This window comes from Lithobates pipiens, unplaced genomic scaffold, assembly GCF_037356315.1.
Source record: "Lithobates pipiens isolate NorthernLeopardFrog02 unplaced genomic scaffold, aLitPip1_a1.2 Scaffold_8, whole genome shotgun sequence".
Lineage (NCBI taxonomy): Eukaryota > Metazoa > Chordata > Amphibia > Anura > Ranidae > Lithobates > Lithobates pipiens.
In genome coordinates, this window is record NW_027507903.1 from 447,934,795 (window position 1) to 447,956,617 (window position 21,823).

At 44.7% G+C, this 21,823-nt stretch overlaps 1 protein-coding gene across 2 annotated transcripts in view; it reads right to left on the reverse strand.

The window, feature by feature from the left end:
• Positions 1-21,823, reverse strand: part of LOC143960078 (LON peptidase N-terminal domain and RING finger protein 1-like) — a 165,323-nt gene that overhangs the window by 15,246 nt on the left and 128,254 nt on the right. For both annotated transcript variants that reach the window (XM_077468356.1, XM_077468357.1), the window contains exons 9-10: positions 16,675-16,833; positions 8,972-9,284 (exon numbers count right to left, since the gene is read on the reverse strand). In XM_077468356.1, the coding sequence (XP_077324482.1) occupies positions 8,972-9,284; positions 16,675-16,833 (472 nt within the window). The remainder of the gene's footprint in view (positions 1-8,971; positions 9,285-16,674; positions 16,834-21,823) is intronic.

Below are 21,823 nucleotides of genomic sequence, written 5' to 3' on the forward strand. Positions count from 1 at the left end.
GGTGGGGTGGTAGGAAGCTGGCAGTGGAGTGCCCGGGGGGATGACGGGAGTGGGGTGGTAGGAAGCTGGCAGTGGAGTGCAGGGGGAATGACAGGAGTGGGGTGATAGAAAGATGGCAGTGAGAATGAAGATGATGGGGTGGGGTGGTAGGAAGCTGGCAGTGGGGTGCAGGAGGGATGAAGGTGAGGGGAGTGGGGTGGTAGAAAGCTGGCAGTGGGGTGCAGGGGGATGAAGATGATGGGGGTGGGGTGGTAGAAAGCTGGCAGTGAGGTGCAGGGAGGATGACATGGTGGGGTGGTAGGAAGCTGGCAGTGGGGTACAGGGGGATGAAGATGATGGGGGTGGGGTGGTAGGAAGCTGGCAGTGGAGTGCAGGGGGGGATGACGGGAGTGGGGTGGTAGGAAGCTGGCAGTGGAGTGCAGGGGGGATGACGGGGTGGGGTGGTAGAAAGCTGGCAGTGAGGATGAAGATGATGGGGGTGGGATGGTAGGAAGCTGGCAGTGGGGTGCAGGAAGGATGACATGGTGGGGTGGCAGGAAGCTGGCAGTGGGGTGCAGGGGGGATGAAGATGACAGGGGTGGGGTGATAGGAAGCTGACAGTGGGGATGAAGATGACGGGAGTGGGGTGGTAGAAAGCTGGCAGTGGGGTGCAGGGTTGGATGAAGATGATGGGGGTGGGGTTGTAGGAAGCTAGCAGTGGGGTGCAGGGTTGGATGAAGATGATGGGGTGGGGTGGTAGGAAGATGGCAGTGGGGTGCAGGGTTGGATGAAGATGACGAGGGTGGGGTGGTAGGAAGCTGGCAGTGGGGTGCAGAGGGGATGAAGATGATGCGGGTGGGGAGGTAGGAAGCTGGCAGTGGGGTGGAGGGGGGAGGAAGATGATGGGGATGGTGTGGTAGGAACCTGGCAGTGGAGTGCAGGGGGGTGACGGGGGTGGGGTAGTAGGAAGCTGGCAGTGGGGTACAGGGGGGTGAAGATGATGGGGGTGGAGTGGTAGGAAGCTGGCAGTGGGGGTGAAGATGACCTGGGGTGCGGTAGTAGGATGCCAGGCACAGGGGGATTATGGTGAGGATAGAAATGATGACAGGAGGTAAGTTGGTAGGAAGTATGGTGACAGGAGGTAGTGGGATGCCAGGAACAGAGGGATGATGAGGAGGATTATGATTATGGCAGGGGGTCAGTAGGTGGCATCATATGCCAGATGGCATACATCACATCACTCAGGGCTGTGAAGTCATGGGCGGCTGGCAGCCTTGATTTTCGGGTGCCCTCGGTCAGGAGGTGACATCAGGGGATGCTGTCAGCCCGTAAGTGTCGGGTAGTACCTTAAAGCTGTGGCAAACTGGCTCCTCGATGATACGGCAGCTCTGGCAAGTCCTCCATTACAGGCTGATCCATTCTGGAGAGTAGAGCAGGGAGCTTCTCAGCTGTGGCATGCAGAAGACTCGCAGAGCGTGGCAAAAGGGGGGAGGAGCCGGGGAGGCAAATACATACAGCCACCCACTGACCCGGGGACCTTGAGCAGTTATCAACTGGTTAGTCCACCCACCCGCCCGAGCTGGGAAAAGTAGTTGCAGACACCGTATTCCCCCAAGTTAAAGACAGATCGGGGACACCGTCCGGGGGCCCTCCGCAACTTAGGCAAACTAGGTGGCGGCCGCGAGGCCCCTGGGAGCGCGAGGCCTTAGGCGACCGCCTAATTTGCCGAATTAGAGAGCCGCCTCTGGACAATTCTGTTCACTTTGAGAGCATGCCTCTTATTTTTTCTTGTGTCTCCAGGACAGAAAGTATAGGGGAGACTTCCTAGAAGGACCCAGGCAGCAAGCAATATCCCTTCCATACTTATACAAAATATGCAGTGTTTAGAAACTCTATGCGTGCTCACTAGCTGTTGCTGGCATTAGCCAGACGATACTACTCCAAAATAAAGACCTATTTTTTTTTTTTCATTTTACACACCCAGCCCTCATTAACATCACACACACACACACAAACACAGACTTCAATAAAGGCTGCAGAGGCTTGGTGTTGTAGTGACATCAAAGATGGTGCCATCAGTAAAGTACTGTATAGCTCATGTTTCCATTATGATGATTACAGGAAGAAACTCACATAAGATGTATCGTGCTCTGAACTGAAATTACTTCATAGCTATACTGACAGGAATTCAGGGAAAATACAGATAATTAAAGTGGTGACAGGAAACTAAGCAACAACGTTCTCCTGGCCACCTCTTGAGATGAATTTATGTCATGTTAGAATCAACCCAGAATAACAAAAAGTAATCTGTCTATATTTTTCAGTATGTGGCTATCATTTTCAGAGGATTCTCTACATATATATGGCTGGGCATAGACGGATTGTAGTTTAGGCATTTAGCGTGCGAAAGAGAGAAAATCACTTGATTACCCCATGTATGCTAACATCATAGATGGAGGAATCTTCATTGTATTTCGGCACCCACAGCAGCGGGCATTGTTAAACAATGACTTTATTTAATAAGATGCGGTCACTATTTGGGTGATAATTTTCCACCCGGCTTAGTCAATTTTCAGTTTGACTTTTGCCAAGCTAAGGCCGCGTACACACGGGCGGATTGTCTGCCCAACTAAGTTCGTCAGACAATCCGACAGACAGTCCGTTCAACTTTTGAATGAACGGACTTGACCACACACGATGAACAGACAGTCCGCTGAAAACTTGCGCGATGACGTGTACAGCACGTACGACGGGACTAGAAAAACGACGTCCAATACACTGCAATGCAACCTTCGGCCGTGTAAATCCTTTCTGAGCATGCGCTATACTTAGTCCGTCCAACTTGCCTACACACGAGCGGACTGTCCGCTGAAACCAAGTTTGGACGGACAAAACCAAGTTTGGACGGACAAAATTACGGAAATTCCGAAAGACAAAGTCCGTCAGACTGTCCGCTGAAAAAGTCCGCTGAAGCCCACACACGAGTGGATTGTCCGCTGAAACACGGTTCAGCGGACTAAGTTGGGCAGACAATCCGCCCGTGTGTACGCGGCCTAAGTGTTACTTGCAGGGCCACCCATGGCTCTAACTTCATAGACATATGTGCTATGCCATTGTGCCACCCTTTCTTATTACCAGATCCTTTACATTGTCATACTGATGATTAAACATCAAACCTTAACTCTGCTAGGAACAAAAAATGCTTTTTAACACTGCTGCAATCACATTACCACTTCAGTTCATTACCAAAGCAATTTAATGAAATCATTTTGTAGTGATATTTACATTACTCAAAACAACTGTGTGTTTATGCTTTTAAAAAAGTCATTTTTGGAATAAATGAGCCTTGCACTGTGCCAAGTGCCAGCACTACTTTGCATGAGATGCTTGCGACTGCTGCAGCGGGATAAGATTAATGCGCGGTGGCAATGCTGTGTACGGCTTAACAATCATTAGTATACCTGCAGAGCAGAGGGACAGTAATAGAACGTGGTGTCAGAACAGTGTGTGTTTAACAGGGAGTGATAGAGAGCAGGGGAGCGACGACACAGATGTGTCTGTCAGAAGAAAAAATGTTCCATCTGTCATTTCTACTGTCTTCTCCCATAAATTAACGCTCAAACTTTAAGCTGCGTTGGCTATTTAGTGAATGCCGCTCAGGCCAGAGGTCATCGTAAAAAATGAAAAGCTGGACAGGTTTTTTTCCATGATGAGGAGCTATTGAAATCATTAAAGCAGAAATCCAACCAAAAATAATAAGATCAAATCAAGCAGCCCATTTAGTAATAAAATAATAAAACCAGCTTTTGCTGCAATATTCAACTTCAATCCAGAGGTCTCTACCACACTATGTTTTTCTGCCACTGATGGCTAGTGCGATTCAACCCACTTCCTTTGAGACCAGGTTGTCCTGGACTCACCCAAACCTGTGAGTAGACATTAACAATAACAAGCAGTACTGTGGTGATCTCTGTCAGTCTGCTTTCTCTTCCTGCCTACAACAGGCGGATGCCAGATCAAATTCAGGTACCGTATATACTCGAGTATAAGCCGAGATTTTCAGCCTCTTTTTTGAGGCTGAAAGTGCCCCCCTCGGCTTATACTCGAGTCATCGCTGTCTGCCCGCTCGATCAGCGTGTCGAGCAGACAGACAGCGGCCATTCTATAATTCAAAAGCCGCGCCTCCGGCTCCGCCTTCGCCTGTGATAGGCGGAACACTGAATTTCCCAGCAGCCTGTGTTCCGCCTATCACGGACATCGTCTCATCCTCGTACTACGGACGAGGATGATACGATGTCCGTGATAGGCGGAACACAGGCTGCTGGGAAATTCAGTGTTCCGCCTATCACAGGCGAAGGCGGAGGCGCGGCTTTTGAATTTTACAATGGCCGCCGAGGCGCCGACGAAGAGGGCACGGGACGGAGACAAGGCAAGGCACGGCACGGCACGGGACGGGACGGGACGGAGGCAAGGCAAGGCACGACACGGGACGGAGGCAAGGCACGGCACGGGACGGAGGCAAGGAGGCAAGGCACGGGACGGAGGCTCGGGACAAAGGCTCGGGACACAGGTAGGCTGGACACACACACACACACACACACACACACACACACACACACACACGGATGGATGGATGGAGACACACACACACACACAGGGATGGATGGATACACACACACACAGGGATGGATGGATGGATGGAGACACACACACACAGGGATGGATGGATGGAGACACACACACACAGGGATGGATGGATGGATGGATGGAGACACACACACAGGGATGGATGGATGGATGGACACACACACACACACACAGGGATGGATGGACGGACACACAGGGATGGACGGACACACAGGGATGGACGGAGACACAGGGATGGACGGACACACACACAGGGATGGACAGGCATGTCTCACCCTCGGCTTATACACGAGTCAATAAGTTTGCCAGTTTTTTTGGGGGTAAATTGGGGGCCTCGGCTTATATTCGGGTCGGCCTATACTCGAGTATATACGGTACTTACACTGCTTGTATTTAAAAATGCATTTACTGATGTATTAATGATTACAGAGCAGCAATTTGTGTCTTTATATCTGTCTAGAGTTTAGCTTTAAAAGGGAACGTTAGTCTTATGAATTTAATGTTTTTTTTAAATTATGTGTTGATGTATGAAAGGAAATGTATAGTAGTTTTGTAATTAATTTCTTTTGATCATACCTTTAAAAGAATAAATTCAAATATTGTACAGGACACCAGGGATGGGTCCTGGGCAGGAGATATATTTCCCACTATTTGGGCTGTCATTTTTTTTAAGGGAGAGTACAAGCGACATTTTTTAGTACTCAGGGGCTCTCATTTTGGTCCATGCAGGTTAAAGGGTTTCAAGGCAGTTCATTCGAAGAGGAGGGGACTGATTTACAGTACTCTCTGGACTGGAAGTCCTCATTTGGGACCAGGAATTCGGAGATTAGGAGAGACTCTTGGTGGGAAAGAGTCTTTAAACTCTGATTACAGGGCTTTTGGTCCCAGAAGGGCTAACCCATCTGCAAGGGAAATTTGGAAAGCAGCAGGAAGGAGTCAGCACCTATATATGAGATGGGGGGAGTAATCTCTAGTTGTGAGAAAGTGTGGGCTGTTTGAATTCCTGTGACTTGTCTTGTACCCGAAACAGATGGGAATCCTAAGCCAAAGTGTGGGACTGAGCTACTGGCGGTGAGCCATTTTTTGGTCTAAATTATACCAGGACTATGGACTGTTTGCCTTTAATTTTTTTGAAGACTCTTTGTATTTTGAGAGACTAATAAAGACTATTACAAGTGTCTGGATGGTGATCACGGGCTCTCCATATTAAAATATGTTTCTTTTCAACAGGGAATTTTAAAGTTTAGACAGCTATAGTGCTGCGGGAAGGAGGACCCCTCCATGTTACAACATACAGATGCTTCAATCACATATAAGATTCTGGGTCAGGGTTTTGTGCAGCAGAGCAGATATCTCGCTGCGATCTATTGAAAGTCATCCCTTGAACCAAGCTTTAAAAAGCTGTCTACTAGGGCTTACCTTTAATTCAAAGCCCTAGCCCCTTGTGCCATGTGATTATTTCAGTGAAGATCACATTTAGAATGTGTGATTAGAGGCAGTGTACTTTTCAATTGTACCACAGTTTCATAAACTCTACAGAGCATTTGGACTCCTTCTCTTCCGTCTACAAATTATCCTGCTGAAGTTGGCAACAAAAGTCCAGATTTGGCCAGAGGAGGTAAACAAAAAAAGAAATAATAATCCCAGCAGAAAAATTAAAAATTCACATAAAAGTTAAACTGCCAATATCTCTGAATGTTCTGGTTGTTTTAGTGTGCGGTATTCACTGAAGATAATTAGACTATCAGCGGTATCAGAGCTCTAATGACCAGATGGGGTGAGGGACACACTTCAACTGCTCAAGAGATCTGATTGAGTATTGATGAAGTGAAGCCTTCCTAAATGTGGCTGTTAATGGGAAAGACAGTCCCTAAAAGCATTTACTCCATTTTAATCTGGTGAGTGCAAATTTTGAGGGGAGTGGAATCAAGTGGTGCAGTGAAGGTTGTTATACTCTATCCGTCAAGCCCCCTAAAGAACACTCGACAGGATTATGTTCCAGTGGGACTCACCTGTCACAGGGTGTACTACTATAAATTGTGTGATATTCTGTGTTAAATACACTGAAGAGCGTTGCTTTAGTCTTATGGATCACCGGACATGAACTTTTAAGATTTATGATATACACATATAAGCAGTTTCAGTTATTTCTGGGAAGTCCCTTTTCTTGAAAACATGAAATGAACTCTTAAACTCACTATACATATTATAATTAGTGTATACAATCTTCGTATTAACTTTAGATTTACCAAAACTATGTAATATGAGGGCCTACCCAAACTACTCAATCAATCCGTATTCATTTAGGCAGACCCTTGCACAACATACAGTTTTTGTTCATAGATCCAAAGGAGATTATACAGTCAGATTGTAACATGTACAGCAAACTTAAAAGTAGAACTGGGGGGGGGGAAGGGAGAGGCAGCCTACCCCCAAAAGGTGGGCTTGAGGTTTGAACTGTTCCCATAACCACTCACTAGTATTGTGTAAAGCCTTTATTCCTGGTCTCTCTTTCTTCCCTTCTTTTTTCCTTCCTGCCATATAGCCAATACATTCTTTGTCATTTTCCTGATGGCCATTCCATATACTTCAACTGCTGTTCTCCTAGATGTGAATTCCAGTATTATCAAGATGCAATTCTCAAATAGATGTCTTTCTTATAGGTTATTTAATTTGAATACTTGCCAAATGTTATATTGTTAGGTGTAACCTCAGAACTTGACCTTTTTCATTCTCTGTTGACTACTATGTGTTTTACTGGTCTGATAGCTCTACACCTGGCATTTGTCTAACACTGCAAATGTTGATTAAGAATGCATTGTAATTTAATAGAATGAGCTTGTTAATCAGTGATTGTACTTTCATTTGAAATTCCATAAAAATATTAAAAAAGTAAAACTCCTGGCAAAAATGAAAATCCTTACATGTACTAGTAATGCTTCTACCTATTAATATTCCAGGTTTATTCTTTTTTTTATTATTCCACCACCCCAGCTACTACCATTATGGCTGCTGAATCATAGCTGCCTAGGACAACGTTTTGCCTACTGGGGATGACAATGAATGATGGGCTTGTGCTATTGAGTAGACCAATTCAGGCTACTTTTGATATGAGGGCTGTCTGACTGTGCAGGTGGCCACAGTTGGTCCACTACCCATCCATATTCTTACCCAATCTACCTAACTGAATAACAGAAATGAATGCACGATACAGACAGCAATGCCATACAGTATACCAGAAGATCCTCCATTTTTGGGATTCAATAGAGCTAAAACAATGCTTTGGGATGATTTTACATTACATAAGAATTATGTGGATTGTACACTGCTGTTGTGCTTAATAAATTTTGCAAGAAGAAGCTCTTGGGTTGCCAGCTATTTCTTCTATTATGATTTTACATTGTGCCTGCTGTTTTGCTTTAAAGCCCAACTCCAGGGAAAAAAAATTGACCCTTTCAGAGGGAACACCCGCACTGCAAGGGTTAAATGATTGTTTAGTCTAGGGGCAGAGGATTAGGGAGTAAATAGTTTAGGGAGTAAATAGTTACCTTACTACTTCCTCCATCAGGCTCCCCCCATCACAGTGAATGTTTCTCACAGCTGCATTCTAAGGTCAGACCAGCTCCAGTTGCATTCCAGCCTCCTTAGCGTACCATGGAGGATTAATGTCCCTGTATAGTATGTAATGAAGCTGAGGCTCCACCCACAAATTTGGAGCGAAGGAGGAAAGTTGCAGAGCTCTCTATAGCAGGTAATCAAGTACATAATAACCATACACATATTGTGTAATTACCCACTGCAGTGCAAGGGTGAAATGTCTTTATTTTCCTGGAGGTGGGCTTTAAAGCACACCAGTGCTGAGAGAAATACAAAGAAAGCTGTTGATGACCTTGATCTGAAAATGCTAGTTGCCTGGCTGCTCCACATTCAATACTTCAAGACACTGCTGATTAGGAAAGTCAGATCAAAGTCAAAATTTGTAACAGACACTTTTGTTTTATGTGAGTAACCTAGAGCAGTGGTCATCAACCCTGTCCTCAGGGCCCACTAACAGGCCAGGTTTTATGTATTACCTTGGGGAGATGCAGACTAGAATACTGCAATCACTGAGCAGAGAATGATATCACCTGTCATGTATTTCAGTTATCTTGCAAACCTGGCCTGTTAGTGGGCCCTGAGGACAGGGTTGATACCCGTTGACCTCGAGACTTCTGCAGCCACAGGATCACCACCATAGAAATAGCATTTTCAGTCTGTCACTTATGACAACCTCCATATTTTTTCACTAGTAGTGGCATCCTTTAAAATCAGAGTTATCTGCAGACATTTTGTTCTGCACACTGACCTGTATGTTGTCTTCCTTTGGAGGTGGGCTGGTGTGATGCATGAAGATACGTCGGGGCAGACTCCCTCTATGCTGTGAGAAGCATTCCTCCAGTTGTTGGTATACCATGTCATGTAATCTTTGCAGCTCCTCCAACTCTTCTCCCTCCACCTTCATGTCTGACAGGTACTCTATCTCCGCTTTGTGATAACCATCCAACTGACCTCTCTGCAGCACACGGAAACGTCTCCTGCCAATTGTCTCCACCAATGACCGGCCATCAGGCAAATAGTCCAAGTGCAAGATCTCCAACATGCATCCATAGTCTGCAAAGCTGAACACAGGAGAATTCGCTGTGATTCATGAAGACAAACATACCACTTATACACAAGCAAGCCAGTTTGCACATCCTGGGCAACTATTGCCAATTTTGCCACACAGGAAGGAAAATAAATTCTGTCTGACCCCCCAAAGAAAGTCACCTCAATTCCCTGGATCATAATTTTTTCTTAAATTTTTAAGTAACGCTAAAGACACGCCTTTTTTTTTACAGATATATCCCTCTTACCACAATGATACTGAACACACACATAAATGGTGCTGCCTCCTGTTTCCCGCCGTGCAGTTTTGGTCATGGTGTGCCCACGCCAAATGAAAAAAAAAAAGCTTCTGATCCTCCCTCAGGAGGACATGTCCCATCAATTTTAGCATCTGGGCTAGCTGTGTATGTTTAGTGCAGGGAGTGGCAGAAGTTATACTGTGAGCATGTATGTAAAGGTGGCTCTGGCGGGGCGATATAGGACCCTGGAACCCAAAGAACCACCTATACAATGGAACGAAAGGCCAGCAATAGGGGGACACAAGCAGAACACAATATAAGTGCTGCCAACAGCCTCCTAATTAGCAAATGAAGGGTTTAATTTACCTTTGGACATTATAATGCCAAAAAGCATTATAAAGTCATTCAGAGTAAAACGGCTGGTTGTCTTGACAAGTCACCCACTCACCCAACTGCTGATACTTGGCATGCTTGGCATGCTGTCCTGACACTTTCTTTGCCTGCTGGAGCTCTGGGTTGAATCCCTGTGTAAGTACTAGGTTGGTTTGTATAGGAGCTTACACAGGGTGAATGACGTATCATGGCGGAGTTCAGGCCTAGTGACAAGCTATGCATCTTGGGATGAAAGGGAGAAGGTCACATGCTCCCTGTATTTGAAAATACCCGGTACAGGCAAACATTTTGAGAAGTAACTCAGCTGGCAGGGAAAAAGTGGCTTGTAAATCCAACATGTCACTTTGTGCATGAAAAGGACATGGACAAATAATCTTTTAACAGCATATTTTAAAAAATACATTTGGATTGTGATAATGGAAGTCAATGGGGACACCATCTATGGTGACAGTTACCAAGGACAGGAAATTAATAGCGAAAAGCCCGAGAGCATGTATAAAGAATGATATCAAAACAGCATGGATGTACGTGTAATTAACACTTTAACCTCAGCTCTTCAGACTTTTCTAGTTAGGTTTCATGAGGATCTCCAAAGTCTATCAGCGTTTTTAAAGTTTTTAAGCTAATCCTGCTTATCAGCATTCAACAGAAGGTGTTTACATTATCTTTAATAAAAGGAAAACCTTCTTCTGTGCCCAACGGTGCCAGATGTCCACTATCCAATGGCAGCAACCCAGCAAGCTTATACGAGTGCCCTCGCTTAATAATCATTAGTCTAAAGTTCTATAATCTCCTCATGAGTGAAATATTTAAATTTACTCCCTCCTGGCAATATTCAAACAGTGGGCACTAATTAACATATTTTCTTACAAATAGCCGCGACTTGTCCTGCTAGCTGTAGCTTTTCCAGGGCATGGCTGGTTTTGACAACCTCAGGTTATCGAACCAAAAACTTTTTTCCTAGAAAAAAGGCAAATAGTGGATAAAGTGAGAAAGAGCTGCAACCCCTGTCAGGTTTTACTGCTATCTAGGGCTCTATTAACAGAGAAGTATGGGCAAAGCTTTTTAACCCAACTTCTCTTCTGGGTCACAGGAGCGCATTTAGTTGTGCTTTCCAGTGACCCAGAATCAGCCAATCATGTGCTTTAGCTGATGTCACAGAGCTGCTCCAGGCTCTGGCAGGATCCCGACAATGATGTCTGGCAGCTGGCTCAGCCCCTCAGCACAAAGATGTCTGAGATGCCTGAGCCAACCAGTCCTGCCCATTCTCCAGCCCAGTGCTCCGGTAAGCACTGGAGGGACAGAGCACAGAGTCAAATGCCCCGTACACACGAGCGGACTTTTCGACATCCAAACTCCGACGGACTGAGTCCGGCGGACTATCCGCTCGTGTGTGGGCTGCAACGGACTTTAGCTTCGCAAAAGTCTGACGGACTTTAGAAATGAAGCATGCTTCAAATTTTCCCGACGGAACTCCGCCGGACCCGGTCCCCTTCGAAAAATTCGCTCGTGTGTGTGCTACTCCGACGGACTAAAACCGACGCTAGGGCAGCTATTGGCTACTGTCTATGAACTTCCTACGTCGAATCCAGTCGTACGTCATCACGTTCGACTCCGTCGGAGTTTGGTGTGATGGTGTGTGGTCAAGTCCGTTCGGTCGAAAAGTCCGCCAGAACTCCGGCGGAACTCCGCTAGAACTCCGTCGGAAGTCTGTCAGACTTAATCCCTCTCGTGTGTACGGGGCAAAAGACTGACAGTCACCAAGAACTGAGTGATCTGTGGTCATGTGATCACTCGTTTCTTGCTGTTAAGACAATTGCAGAGTTACACCGATGCTGCAGCCATATAATTCAATATATATGTTTGTTTTTAGCACACACTTCTCATTTAGGGCCAGTTCACATCACATGCAGTCCAGTGCATTTTTTTTCTGCATTAAAAATGCATAGATAGTAGGTTATACGGTTTTTCAATGGCATAGTTTACATCAGTGCTTGAAGTTCCAGTACGTTCTAGTTCCAGAAAAAAAATGAAACATGCCACATTTTTCCTGCACTGGACTGTACCGGAACGCTGTAAAACGCATCAAAAATGCACTGTAACACACTGGAATGCACCTAAATGCACCAAAAAACGCACTGGAACACACATGTCCTTATTTAAGGTTAAGAAAAAAGAGAGGTAGGGGAATGCACTGGACTGCACTAAAACGCACTGGAACGCATCAAAAACGTGCATGCAGAAAAGCATCTAGAACGCACCTGGACTGTGTTTCTATGGTGTGAACTGTCCCATAAAGATATTTCCCTACACTTCTGTTTTGCCCAACAGGAATTTAAGGTAAATTTGCAACAGCAAAACAGAAATAAAAATGTGAAAGTGATTCTAGGCTTGCCCTGCACTACTAAAAAAAATATATATAATTTATTTTGTCTATATTGCTGTTGGAGATTTTCCCTATCTTCCTGTATGGTACATAGATTAATCCCCACTTCCTGTTCTGCTGTCTGCTATCTAAAGGAGACCTAGATAGCAGAAAAACTTGACAGGGGTTGTCATTGTTACTCACTATCCAAAACGAAGAAAAAAAGTTTTGGTTGGACATACACTTTAAAGTAATTGTGAACACACAATATTTTTGACATTTTTTAATACTGTTATAACATACTACAATTATACCAAACAACCCAATACAGCATGCTGTGTGTCTGCACAGTGTCCTGTACCTCTGAATGGTCAACTAAAGGATGAAAACTGACCACAAAGAACACATCAGCTTGTGTGCTTTGTGTGCTCAGTTTGGAACAAAGGTGATTGGCAGAATCAAACAGACACTTCAAATGAAATAAGTACATGAAAATGATGGGGACTATGATTTATAAAAGTGACATATGTGGAAAAAATATTTAGGGTAACATACACTTCACCAGAGTGGCTCCTGTGCATGTCAGAACCATGAGCACCAAAAATGGTGACCACAGAAAAGTTTGCTTCCTAAGGTTGCTGAATTCAACATGAGACACACGCTGCTTATTCAGCAAAATGTGAAGCTAGCTCTCTCAGGAGTGCCATCTGGTGGCAACCTGGAGCAGTTTTCCCCAGAAGGCTGTTCTCATACACACTCATGCCATTCTCATACACACTCATGCCATTCTCATACACACTCATGCCATTCTCATACACACATTAAAACAAGTTCTGTATACAAGCTTATTTTTTGTACTGGCTGCAGAGGCAAAGCCAGATAAGGGATCTTCAGTCAATGTGAAGAGAACTTTTACAACCTAATTGAATTGACATTGACAGATACACAGTCAGACAGACATTGTATTATCAACCTTCATTTTATAGCCTTATGACAGCGAAGCCCAAAAGAGCCAGAGTTTAGCTACATTTCCACATTATTTCTATAATCTAATGCTGCGTACACACAATTGGAAATTCCGCCAGCAAAAGACCGATGAGAGCTTTTCATTGGAAAATGCTACTGTGTGTATCGGACTTTTTCAGGTGGAATTTCGGCTAGCAAAAGATTGAGAGCATGTTCTCAATTTTTCCGATGGAAAATGTTTTGATTGGAAATTCCGATCGCCTGTAGCAATTCCGACGCACAAAATTCCTATGCATGCTCGGAAACAATTCAACGCAAGCTCGGAAGCATCGAACTTCATTTTCTCGGCTCGTCATAGTGTTGTACGTCACTGCATACTTGACGGTCAGAATTTGGTGTGAAGGTGTGTAGAGAACACAAGCTTGAGCGGAATTCCATCGGAAAAACCATCCAAGGCTTTTCCAACGAGAATTCCGATTGTGTGTAAAAGGTAGCTGTTGATTTTCGGCTTGATTTTCTCTCCTTCATCCTTTTTCTGAAGAAGTGAAAATCAATTGATACCTTCGTTAATGCTAACAGCATGGATAGAGGAATGTCCACTGGCGGCTATTGTATACCCGAACGGAGACTGCACCTGAAAGGATAGAGACATTGGGGGTTATTTACGAAAGGCAAATCCACTTTGCACTACAAGTGCAAACTACAAGTGTAAAGTGCACTCAAAATTGGACTTGGAAGTGCAGTCGCGGTAAATCTTGAGGGTTAGATCTGAAATGAGGGGAAGCTCTGTTGATTTTATTATCCAATTATGTTCAAGATAAAATGCTTCCCTTCCCTGGCTTAATCCCTTCCCTGGCTTAACTACAAACACCAGTCTACCATGCACAAAACTCACCCTTTGATAGCTCCAACATTGAACGCCCTCCGATGGGCTAGTGTTCACTACGGTATCACATCAGCTGAAGGGCCTATGACCCCTCTTAGGGGTAATCCAGATTTTAGCCCAGGGTTACACCCTTCATTTCTAACACCAGGTTGGCCTCACACCACAGTCAGAACAATGCACTTCATTCATAATGATACAATTTGCTCCAGAAGTGACTTAGCACCCCTTACCTCTCACGGCACCTTCCCCTTTTGGACCTACCTGCAGATCCGTCATTTTTTGCTCAGTCATCATCCCAGACCACAATGGTCCAGAGCGTTGACCCCTTTTGAAGATCTCTGCTCTGTTGAAGAACCCCGTCGCCACCTGATCGCGCTCACTTACTCCCTCCTATTCAAAGAGTGTGATAAGTCAGAGATGCGAATAAGGCAGAAATGGGCTTCTGATCTCCAGATGCACATTCCTGAGACGGATTGGGAGGATATTTTCAGGTATGTTCATAAGGGATCAGTTAACGCACACACTCAGGAAAACGCTTTTAAAGTAGCCTCTAGGTGGTACAACACTCCTTATAAACTACACATTATAAACCCTGCTAACTCACAGATATGTTGGAGATGCAAGACAGCAATAGGTACATTCATTCATATCTGGTGGACATGTCCAAACATTATACCATTCTGGACGGAGGTTCACAGGATGATAACTGATATCTCTACCTTCCGATTAGACTACTCTCCAGCTCAATTTCTACTACATTTTTCGAACAAATCTTCACGCTCCTATTTTCAATCTTTAGCTATGCACATGGTGAACGCTGCTAGATTGTGCATCCCATGCAAATGGCGTTCACCCGAACCTCCATCAATAATTGACTGGTTTAATCGGATTGACGCAATCATGCAAATGGAAGACCTTATACACCAAGCACATGACACCCCTACAAAATTCACAAACGTCTGGGCTTGTTGGATCCATTTCAAAACCACAGATCCCTACAAAAGTATTACTCGGAACAGCACTCCTTGAGCACTAGTGCGAAATATCTTCATGACATTGCTTTACGGTACTGTTAGAAGCGCATTAATGCACACGTCTATACCACTTCTATATCACTTGGGCAACTTCTCGGCACTGAACTAGACAACCTTACTAATATTTCAACTAGCTCAATAGGCTTATGATTCGTCTTTGCTATGGGACTTGCACACATATGACAGTTTATCTCACCACAGGCGATCCCACACGTCCGGGAGACCTACAGACATTTATATCTTCCTACGCTTCTACGGAAACTGAAATGAGACGGGCTACTAACCATTGTGTGGAAGGAGAGGAAGCTCACGCACTGATGTTTTAAGTTACATTGTGTAATGTCATAATATGATGTAATCTGCTTAATGTTAATTTACATGGCTGTTCGGCCTTTGTCTTTTCTTTTATTTCGTTGTGTTTCTTGCTTTTTCTTCTTCTTTTTTTTCTGCACTTTGAATTAATCATCTGTTCGACAGCGGCTGCGTCCGCAGATGTCATGTATTACATGTAAACCTGACCAATTGCCATTGTTTATAAGCTGTTTTGCGTGCTTGTATTGATATAAAATCTTCAATAAAACTTGTTATAAAAAAAAAAAAAAAAATGCTGTTTTTTATTTTGCTTGCATGTCCCTGTCGGATCTACAGCGACTTTACTTCCAAGTGCACTTTCAGTGCAATTTCAAGTGCACTTTGCACTTGTAGTTTGCACTTGTAGTGCAAAGTGGATTTGCCTTTAGTAAATAACCCCCACGGTGTGGCCAATAATATTCCACCTGGCTCAGTCGATTTTTAAATCAACTTTTGTTAAGGACAGTACTTGCAGGGCCAACCACGGCTCAGATTTTGGCCGCTCTAGCAGCCAGACATTGGCAGATCCCCCCCACTCTTTCTACGCAATACAAGTCTGTCTGAGGACTCTTGTGATGAGAGGTGCGGGTGGTACCCATCTATGCCAGCATAGAGCACTGGAGTGGGAGGCAGGAAATTAGAAACCACAACAAATGGTGGTACAGGCCTATTAAAGAGGAAGTAAACCCTGATGGGTTTACTTCCTCTTTGTCTCCTTGCAAAGGTAAAGCATAATGGGCTACTATGCATCGCATAGTAGCCCATTATGTGTCACTTACCTGACACAGGAGCCAGCGATGTCACCGCTGTCCCCTGTAGCACGAAACGTGCATCTTCTTCCGGGTATGATGGCACGCACGTGCATGTGCACGGGAGCTGCCACTAACGGCATATCGACTTTAGCAGCGGCATGCTCAGTGTGCCTGCGTGCCGCTGTCTATGGCGCATGCGCCGTAGACAGCGGTGCCTGTCTTTTTGCAAATATCTCCTAAACCATGTAGGTTTAGGAGATATTTCATGGACCTACAGGCTTACCTGTAGGTCAAAGTGGTCTGTAAGGGTTTACAACCACTTTAATACATGAAAAAGTGCTTTGATCCTCCACAGCCTGGAAGACAATACAATACAACACAATAGATATGTGAGAAACAGAGACAACGTGTCTGGTACCTCTTCCCACTCTCATAAAGGCACATGCCAAAGCTTTTGGTCCCAGTTTCAAGGCATCGACGCATCATGAGGCGATAACGTGGTTCAAAAACATGCAGAGGACAGGGTACTCCAGGAAAGGCCACCGTACACACAAAGATTGGCACATTGCTGACCAGGCTGGAAGAGAGAAAAATGCATACAAGATGAATACTTTATCTAATAATATGCACATTATAACCAATAACAGTAGAAGCTGTGCCGGCTATTTTTCTTAATCAGAAAAGCGTGCTGTTTTGCAGGCGATGGGAGTTGTATTTTTCTGACAGGGTTCCCAGCAGCAGGCTGCAGATAAAGACTGCTACTCTCTGTTAAAGCAGCAATCTCTCTGCAGCGGTCTGACACAACCACTGCTGAGTTAGAGCTACTCTGCAATCAGTCGCACTCACGCTCCCTGCTGACTGCAGAGCTGCACTTCTGACTAAACAGAAGATGTTTCTATGGTGATAATCCAAATCTTTTCTCTTTAGCTGGTATAACAAAATAGCATTATACCTAAAATATTGCTCGATATGTAATGTTTACTTGTATTCTTCCTTTTCAATGCAGACATATCAGGTTGTAAGCCAGTGGTGGAACTACCAGGGTCGCATATGCAACTGGTCCCTGGCGTTCCGCCACCATGGGGGGGGGGGCAGTCTTGGGAGCAGAGGGAGATGCTCCAGACACCACAGAGCTGCTGATCACCCCTTCCTCCCCCACTGCATGGTGAACTGCTGGCTGGAGAGGCAGAGGGAGATGCCAAGAACTACATGCTGCTGATAAATATGTGCAGCAAAGGTGAGTGGCCATGGAGTGACCAAGGTACCTAAAGTACTATGTTATGTGTGTTGGTAGGGTTAAAGAGAAATGTTATGGGCTGAAGGTGTGCTGGGGGGGGGGGGGGGGAGTGGAGGTGCACAGATGTGCAAGTGGGTACAGAGATGTGTTAGGAGCATGCGTGGGTGTGTGTGTGGGGGGGGGGGGGTGCAAAGATATGCCTTTAAGAGGTTTCCGATGCCAGGAGCCAGAGATGGGGATTTTGGTCATGTCATGAACCATGATTGGCTGTCACATATTCGGAAAGCCCCCAATTGCAAGTAGCAATCTGGAGCTTTCAGTTGCCCACTGGTAACTGTGCTGGGAGCGTGCAGGGTGCACACTCTCACCACAGCTTTGTTGACATTGGTACGCATATATGCAGCCGCACAGCATTAAGGCCCACCCGCCGAGAGGCTGCATATATGCATATGGCTGGCGCAAAGGTGTTGCCTGTCTGAAAGTACACATAACAAAAAAAAAGGTGTCCCTGAAAATATTTTGGAAAGGTTGGCACCATTGTAGCAAGGGGGCCCGCTGCAGAACACATGAAAGGGTCCTGCTGCAGGACCATAATTAAGGGCCCTGCAATGGGAGTAAAGGGCTCTGGAATCAGTAGAAAGGGCACTGGGACCAGTGGCAAGGGTATTGTATTTAGAGAGGTATGGACTCCAGAGAGAGAGATATCATTTTGCCCCTGTACAAATCATTAGTAAGACCTCATCTGGAATATGCAGTTCAGTTTTGGGCACCAGTTCTCAAAAAGTATATCGGGGGAACTGACACCTTCCTGCTATGAGGAAAGATTAGAGGAACTGAATCTATTCTCTCTTGAGAAGAGGAGATTAAGGGGGATATGATCACCATGTATAAATACATAAGTGGTCTATATAGTGAACTTTATTCACTTTAAGGTCATCACAGAGGACAAGAGGGCACTCTTTATGTCTGGAGGAAAAGAGATTTAATCTCCAAATATGGAAAGGTTTCTTCACAGTAAGAGCTGTGAAAATGTGGAATAGGCTCCATCAAGAGCCTAGTAGATTGTTTTTTTTTTTTTAAATAGATTATTTCCTAAAGGTACATAATATAACTGGGTACTAACATTTATAGGTAAAGTTGATCCAGGGAATATCCAATTGCCTCTTGGGGGATCAGAAAGGAATTTTTCTCCACCTGTAGCAAATTGGATCACGCTTTGTTGTTTTTTTTTACTTCCTCTGCATCAACTGTGGGTATAGGATTGTGTATATGGCATTGTATGATATCTTTTTTTTCTTTTTCCCTTTGGATTTATGTCTTTTTTTTCATCCTGACTAATTATGTAACTATGTAACTCTTATACTAAACTACAAGGTCAGCTGGCTTGCCAGACAGACTGGTCACATGACACTCTCAGTGGCGGTTCACACCAGCGCAATATCAGATATTGCATGTGATTCGCACCGCACTGCTGTGCAGATCACACGCGGTGTCTGTGTGATGCGAATTCAGTCATACAGATTGTATGGCTGAATTTGCATTGCATTCGGACTAAAATCATGCAGGACCATTTTTTTTTGTCTGCACCAGAGTGTTCACACCCATGCGATCCTATTCCTGTCCGAATTCACAGTTCGCACTGCGATATGCGAACCGATCTGAAGGTGTCCTTAACTTTCTATTGACACCCGCAGCGGTTCGCCTAGGGCAGTGTGAACTGCCTGTGAATTCTATGTGATGCGGGAACTGGCACTGGAATCGCGCTGACGTGAACTGGCACGCAGACACGACCAATAACTTACTACCCCTCCTGCCCTCACAGTTTCCAATGAAAGTATAAAAGTGCAGAAACTTTTTGAAGACCCCTCGTATAAGAAGGGTGCTGTCAGGATTAGAACAAGATGTAAATATGTAAAAAAAAAAATTTTTGGTTTGTTAAATATGGTATTTTTTATTCAAACTAAGGATCTGATTTTATATCTATGCCCTACAGAATAATTTAAATTGAGAATTTTAAGGACAGCCTCACTTTAAAAAACAACATCAAGTAAAATTAATAGGCAAACTGCTGACACATTTTAGAGACCTGAGCTTATGCTTCTGTACTACACTCAAAAAGTCTTCTCAACTTACCTGCAGGACTTCTGAGAAGGATTACAATCTCCTGTCACATGACTCTCCTCTGCACAACCTTCCTCTCATTCCCCAGAGTATGTGGAAAAAGATGCATAGCTGCTCGAACTAGAGACGACACTGGCTCACATTTGTTGAAGGCTTTTATTTATAGTCACCTAAGACTTTAGCAACTATAGGAATATAACTGGGAAAGTAGCCATCTATAGACAGTAAACATTTGGGACACTCAGCAGGTAATTCCTTTTTGCAGAGTTTGTTTTTAGTGGTATTAAACCCGAAACCAAAAATGTAATACATTGCAGTTTAACGATGATTAGATGTGGTGGCTGCATTTATTTTCTTATTTTAGACGTTTTCCTTCTGTTTTCACCTGGTGATCTGGTCAGTAACACACCTCCTGTATTAGGGTGCCTACACTCTGGATCAGTGATCCTCAACCAGGGTTCCTCCAGAGATTGCTAGGGGTTCTTTCAGCATTGGACAATTTCTGCCTCTCAGATAAGTTCCCACAGACACCATTGATCTTTTTAGCCATCTGTAAGGAGGTAATTCTTCCCAATGACCACACGTGTAAGGACCATTCTTCCCACTGATCATCACACTAGTGTATCACAAGCTGCAGATCTAATTTTTAGCAGGGGTTCCCCAAGACCGGAGAACGATGAAGGAGCACAGGGGGACCTTAGTACAGCAGAATTGTCAGTCTGGGGGGAGGGGGTATTAGATGTACCAACAGATTTAAATACACTAACAAATTTTGAAGCCAATTTCCAGCTCACACTGCAGTTACACAAATGACGCATACACACGATCGAATTGTCCGGCGGTCTCGGTCCACCGGACCACAGTACGCTGGACAATTCGATCGTGTGTGGGCTCCAGCGAACTTTTTCATCGCAAAGTCCGGTGGACTTAGAAAGTAGTTTTGACTCAAAATTTGTCCGCCGGACTCAGCTTTCAGCGGACAATCCATTCGTCAGTGTGCTAGTCCAGCGGACCAAGAATGACGCATGCTCTGAAGCAAGTACAAGAACAAACTATTGGCTACTGGCTATTGAACTTCCTTATTCTAGTCCCATCGTACGTGCTGTACGTCATCACGTTAGAAATCGCCAGACTTTCGGAGCGTCCGTGTGTGGCCAAGTCTGTTCTTTATAATGTCCGGCGGATTGTTTGCCGGACCAATTCCGCCGGACAATTCAATTGCGTGCACGCGGCATAACATTTACAGCAACAGTTTTTTCTTTTCGGATAACGGTTTAACATGAATAAATAAAAGATTGTAAGCACCCCTCTCAGAGTTGTAAATGGTATGGTTTGTCTCAATCTTCTAATTGCTACATCTGCAGGACAGTCTTTTTTTTCTGTTGAAAAGTAACAGACTATTAACCAGATCACAAGGTAAAAAAAAAAGTCTAAAAAAGAAAACAAATGCAGTCATCACATCTAAGGATTGGAATGCTACACAATAATACAGCTTTTTTGGGGGGTTTAATGCCACTTTAAACCTAAACTTCAGGCTAATCATCAAAAACAGAGATGAAATATATTTTAACCTATCAGAGGATTTGCATTTCTGAGACTAAAGCCCCGTACACACAGGACAAATGTCGGGAGACAACCGCCCAGCATTCGGCCCATATGTTTGTCAGTATGTCCGACAGAAGCTGGTGGTTCAGAGGTTCATGCTGGAAAACCATCAGCCGTGAGACTCCCAATCGGCGCTCTCAGCCAATGGCAAAGAGCGTTGATCGGAGTGTTCTGGCAGCAGGCCATCCCCGTCAGGCCACCCCCCCTACTAAACTCACATGGTTAGTACAGCAGCTCCGACCGGAGCTATCAGGTTTTTTTTTCATGCAACCGCTTTACTCAGCTCTGCCACATAGCACAACCCTGCCTGGCAGAACAGGAGACCTGATCTTATTCTACTGGAGTTCAATAGCACCTACGGGTCCTGTTACTCCACTAGCCTGTGAATAGCTGGTGAAAGGAGAAGCAGCAGACTTATACTCTGCCCACTCCTCCTATCTGTGTGTTCCTTGTAAGCACATGAGAACTGTAGTACAACCGTTTGGCTCCTTGTGCTGCTTCTCCCTCCTGTAGTCTGAGTTCTACTGCACAGGTCTCATAACAAGTCAAATTCTGGTACTTACAAAAATGTATGTTGATGATGTATTAAGGGCATGCAGAGCTA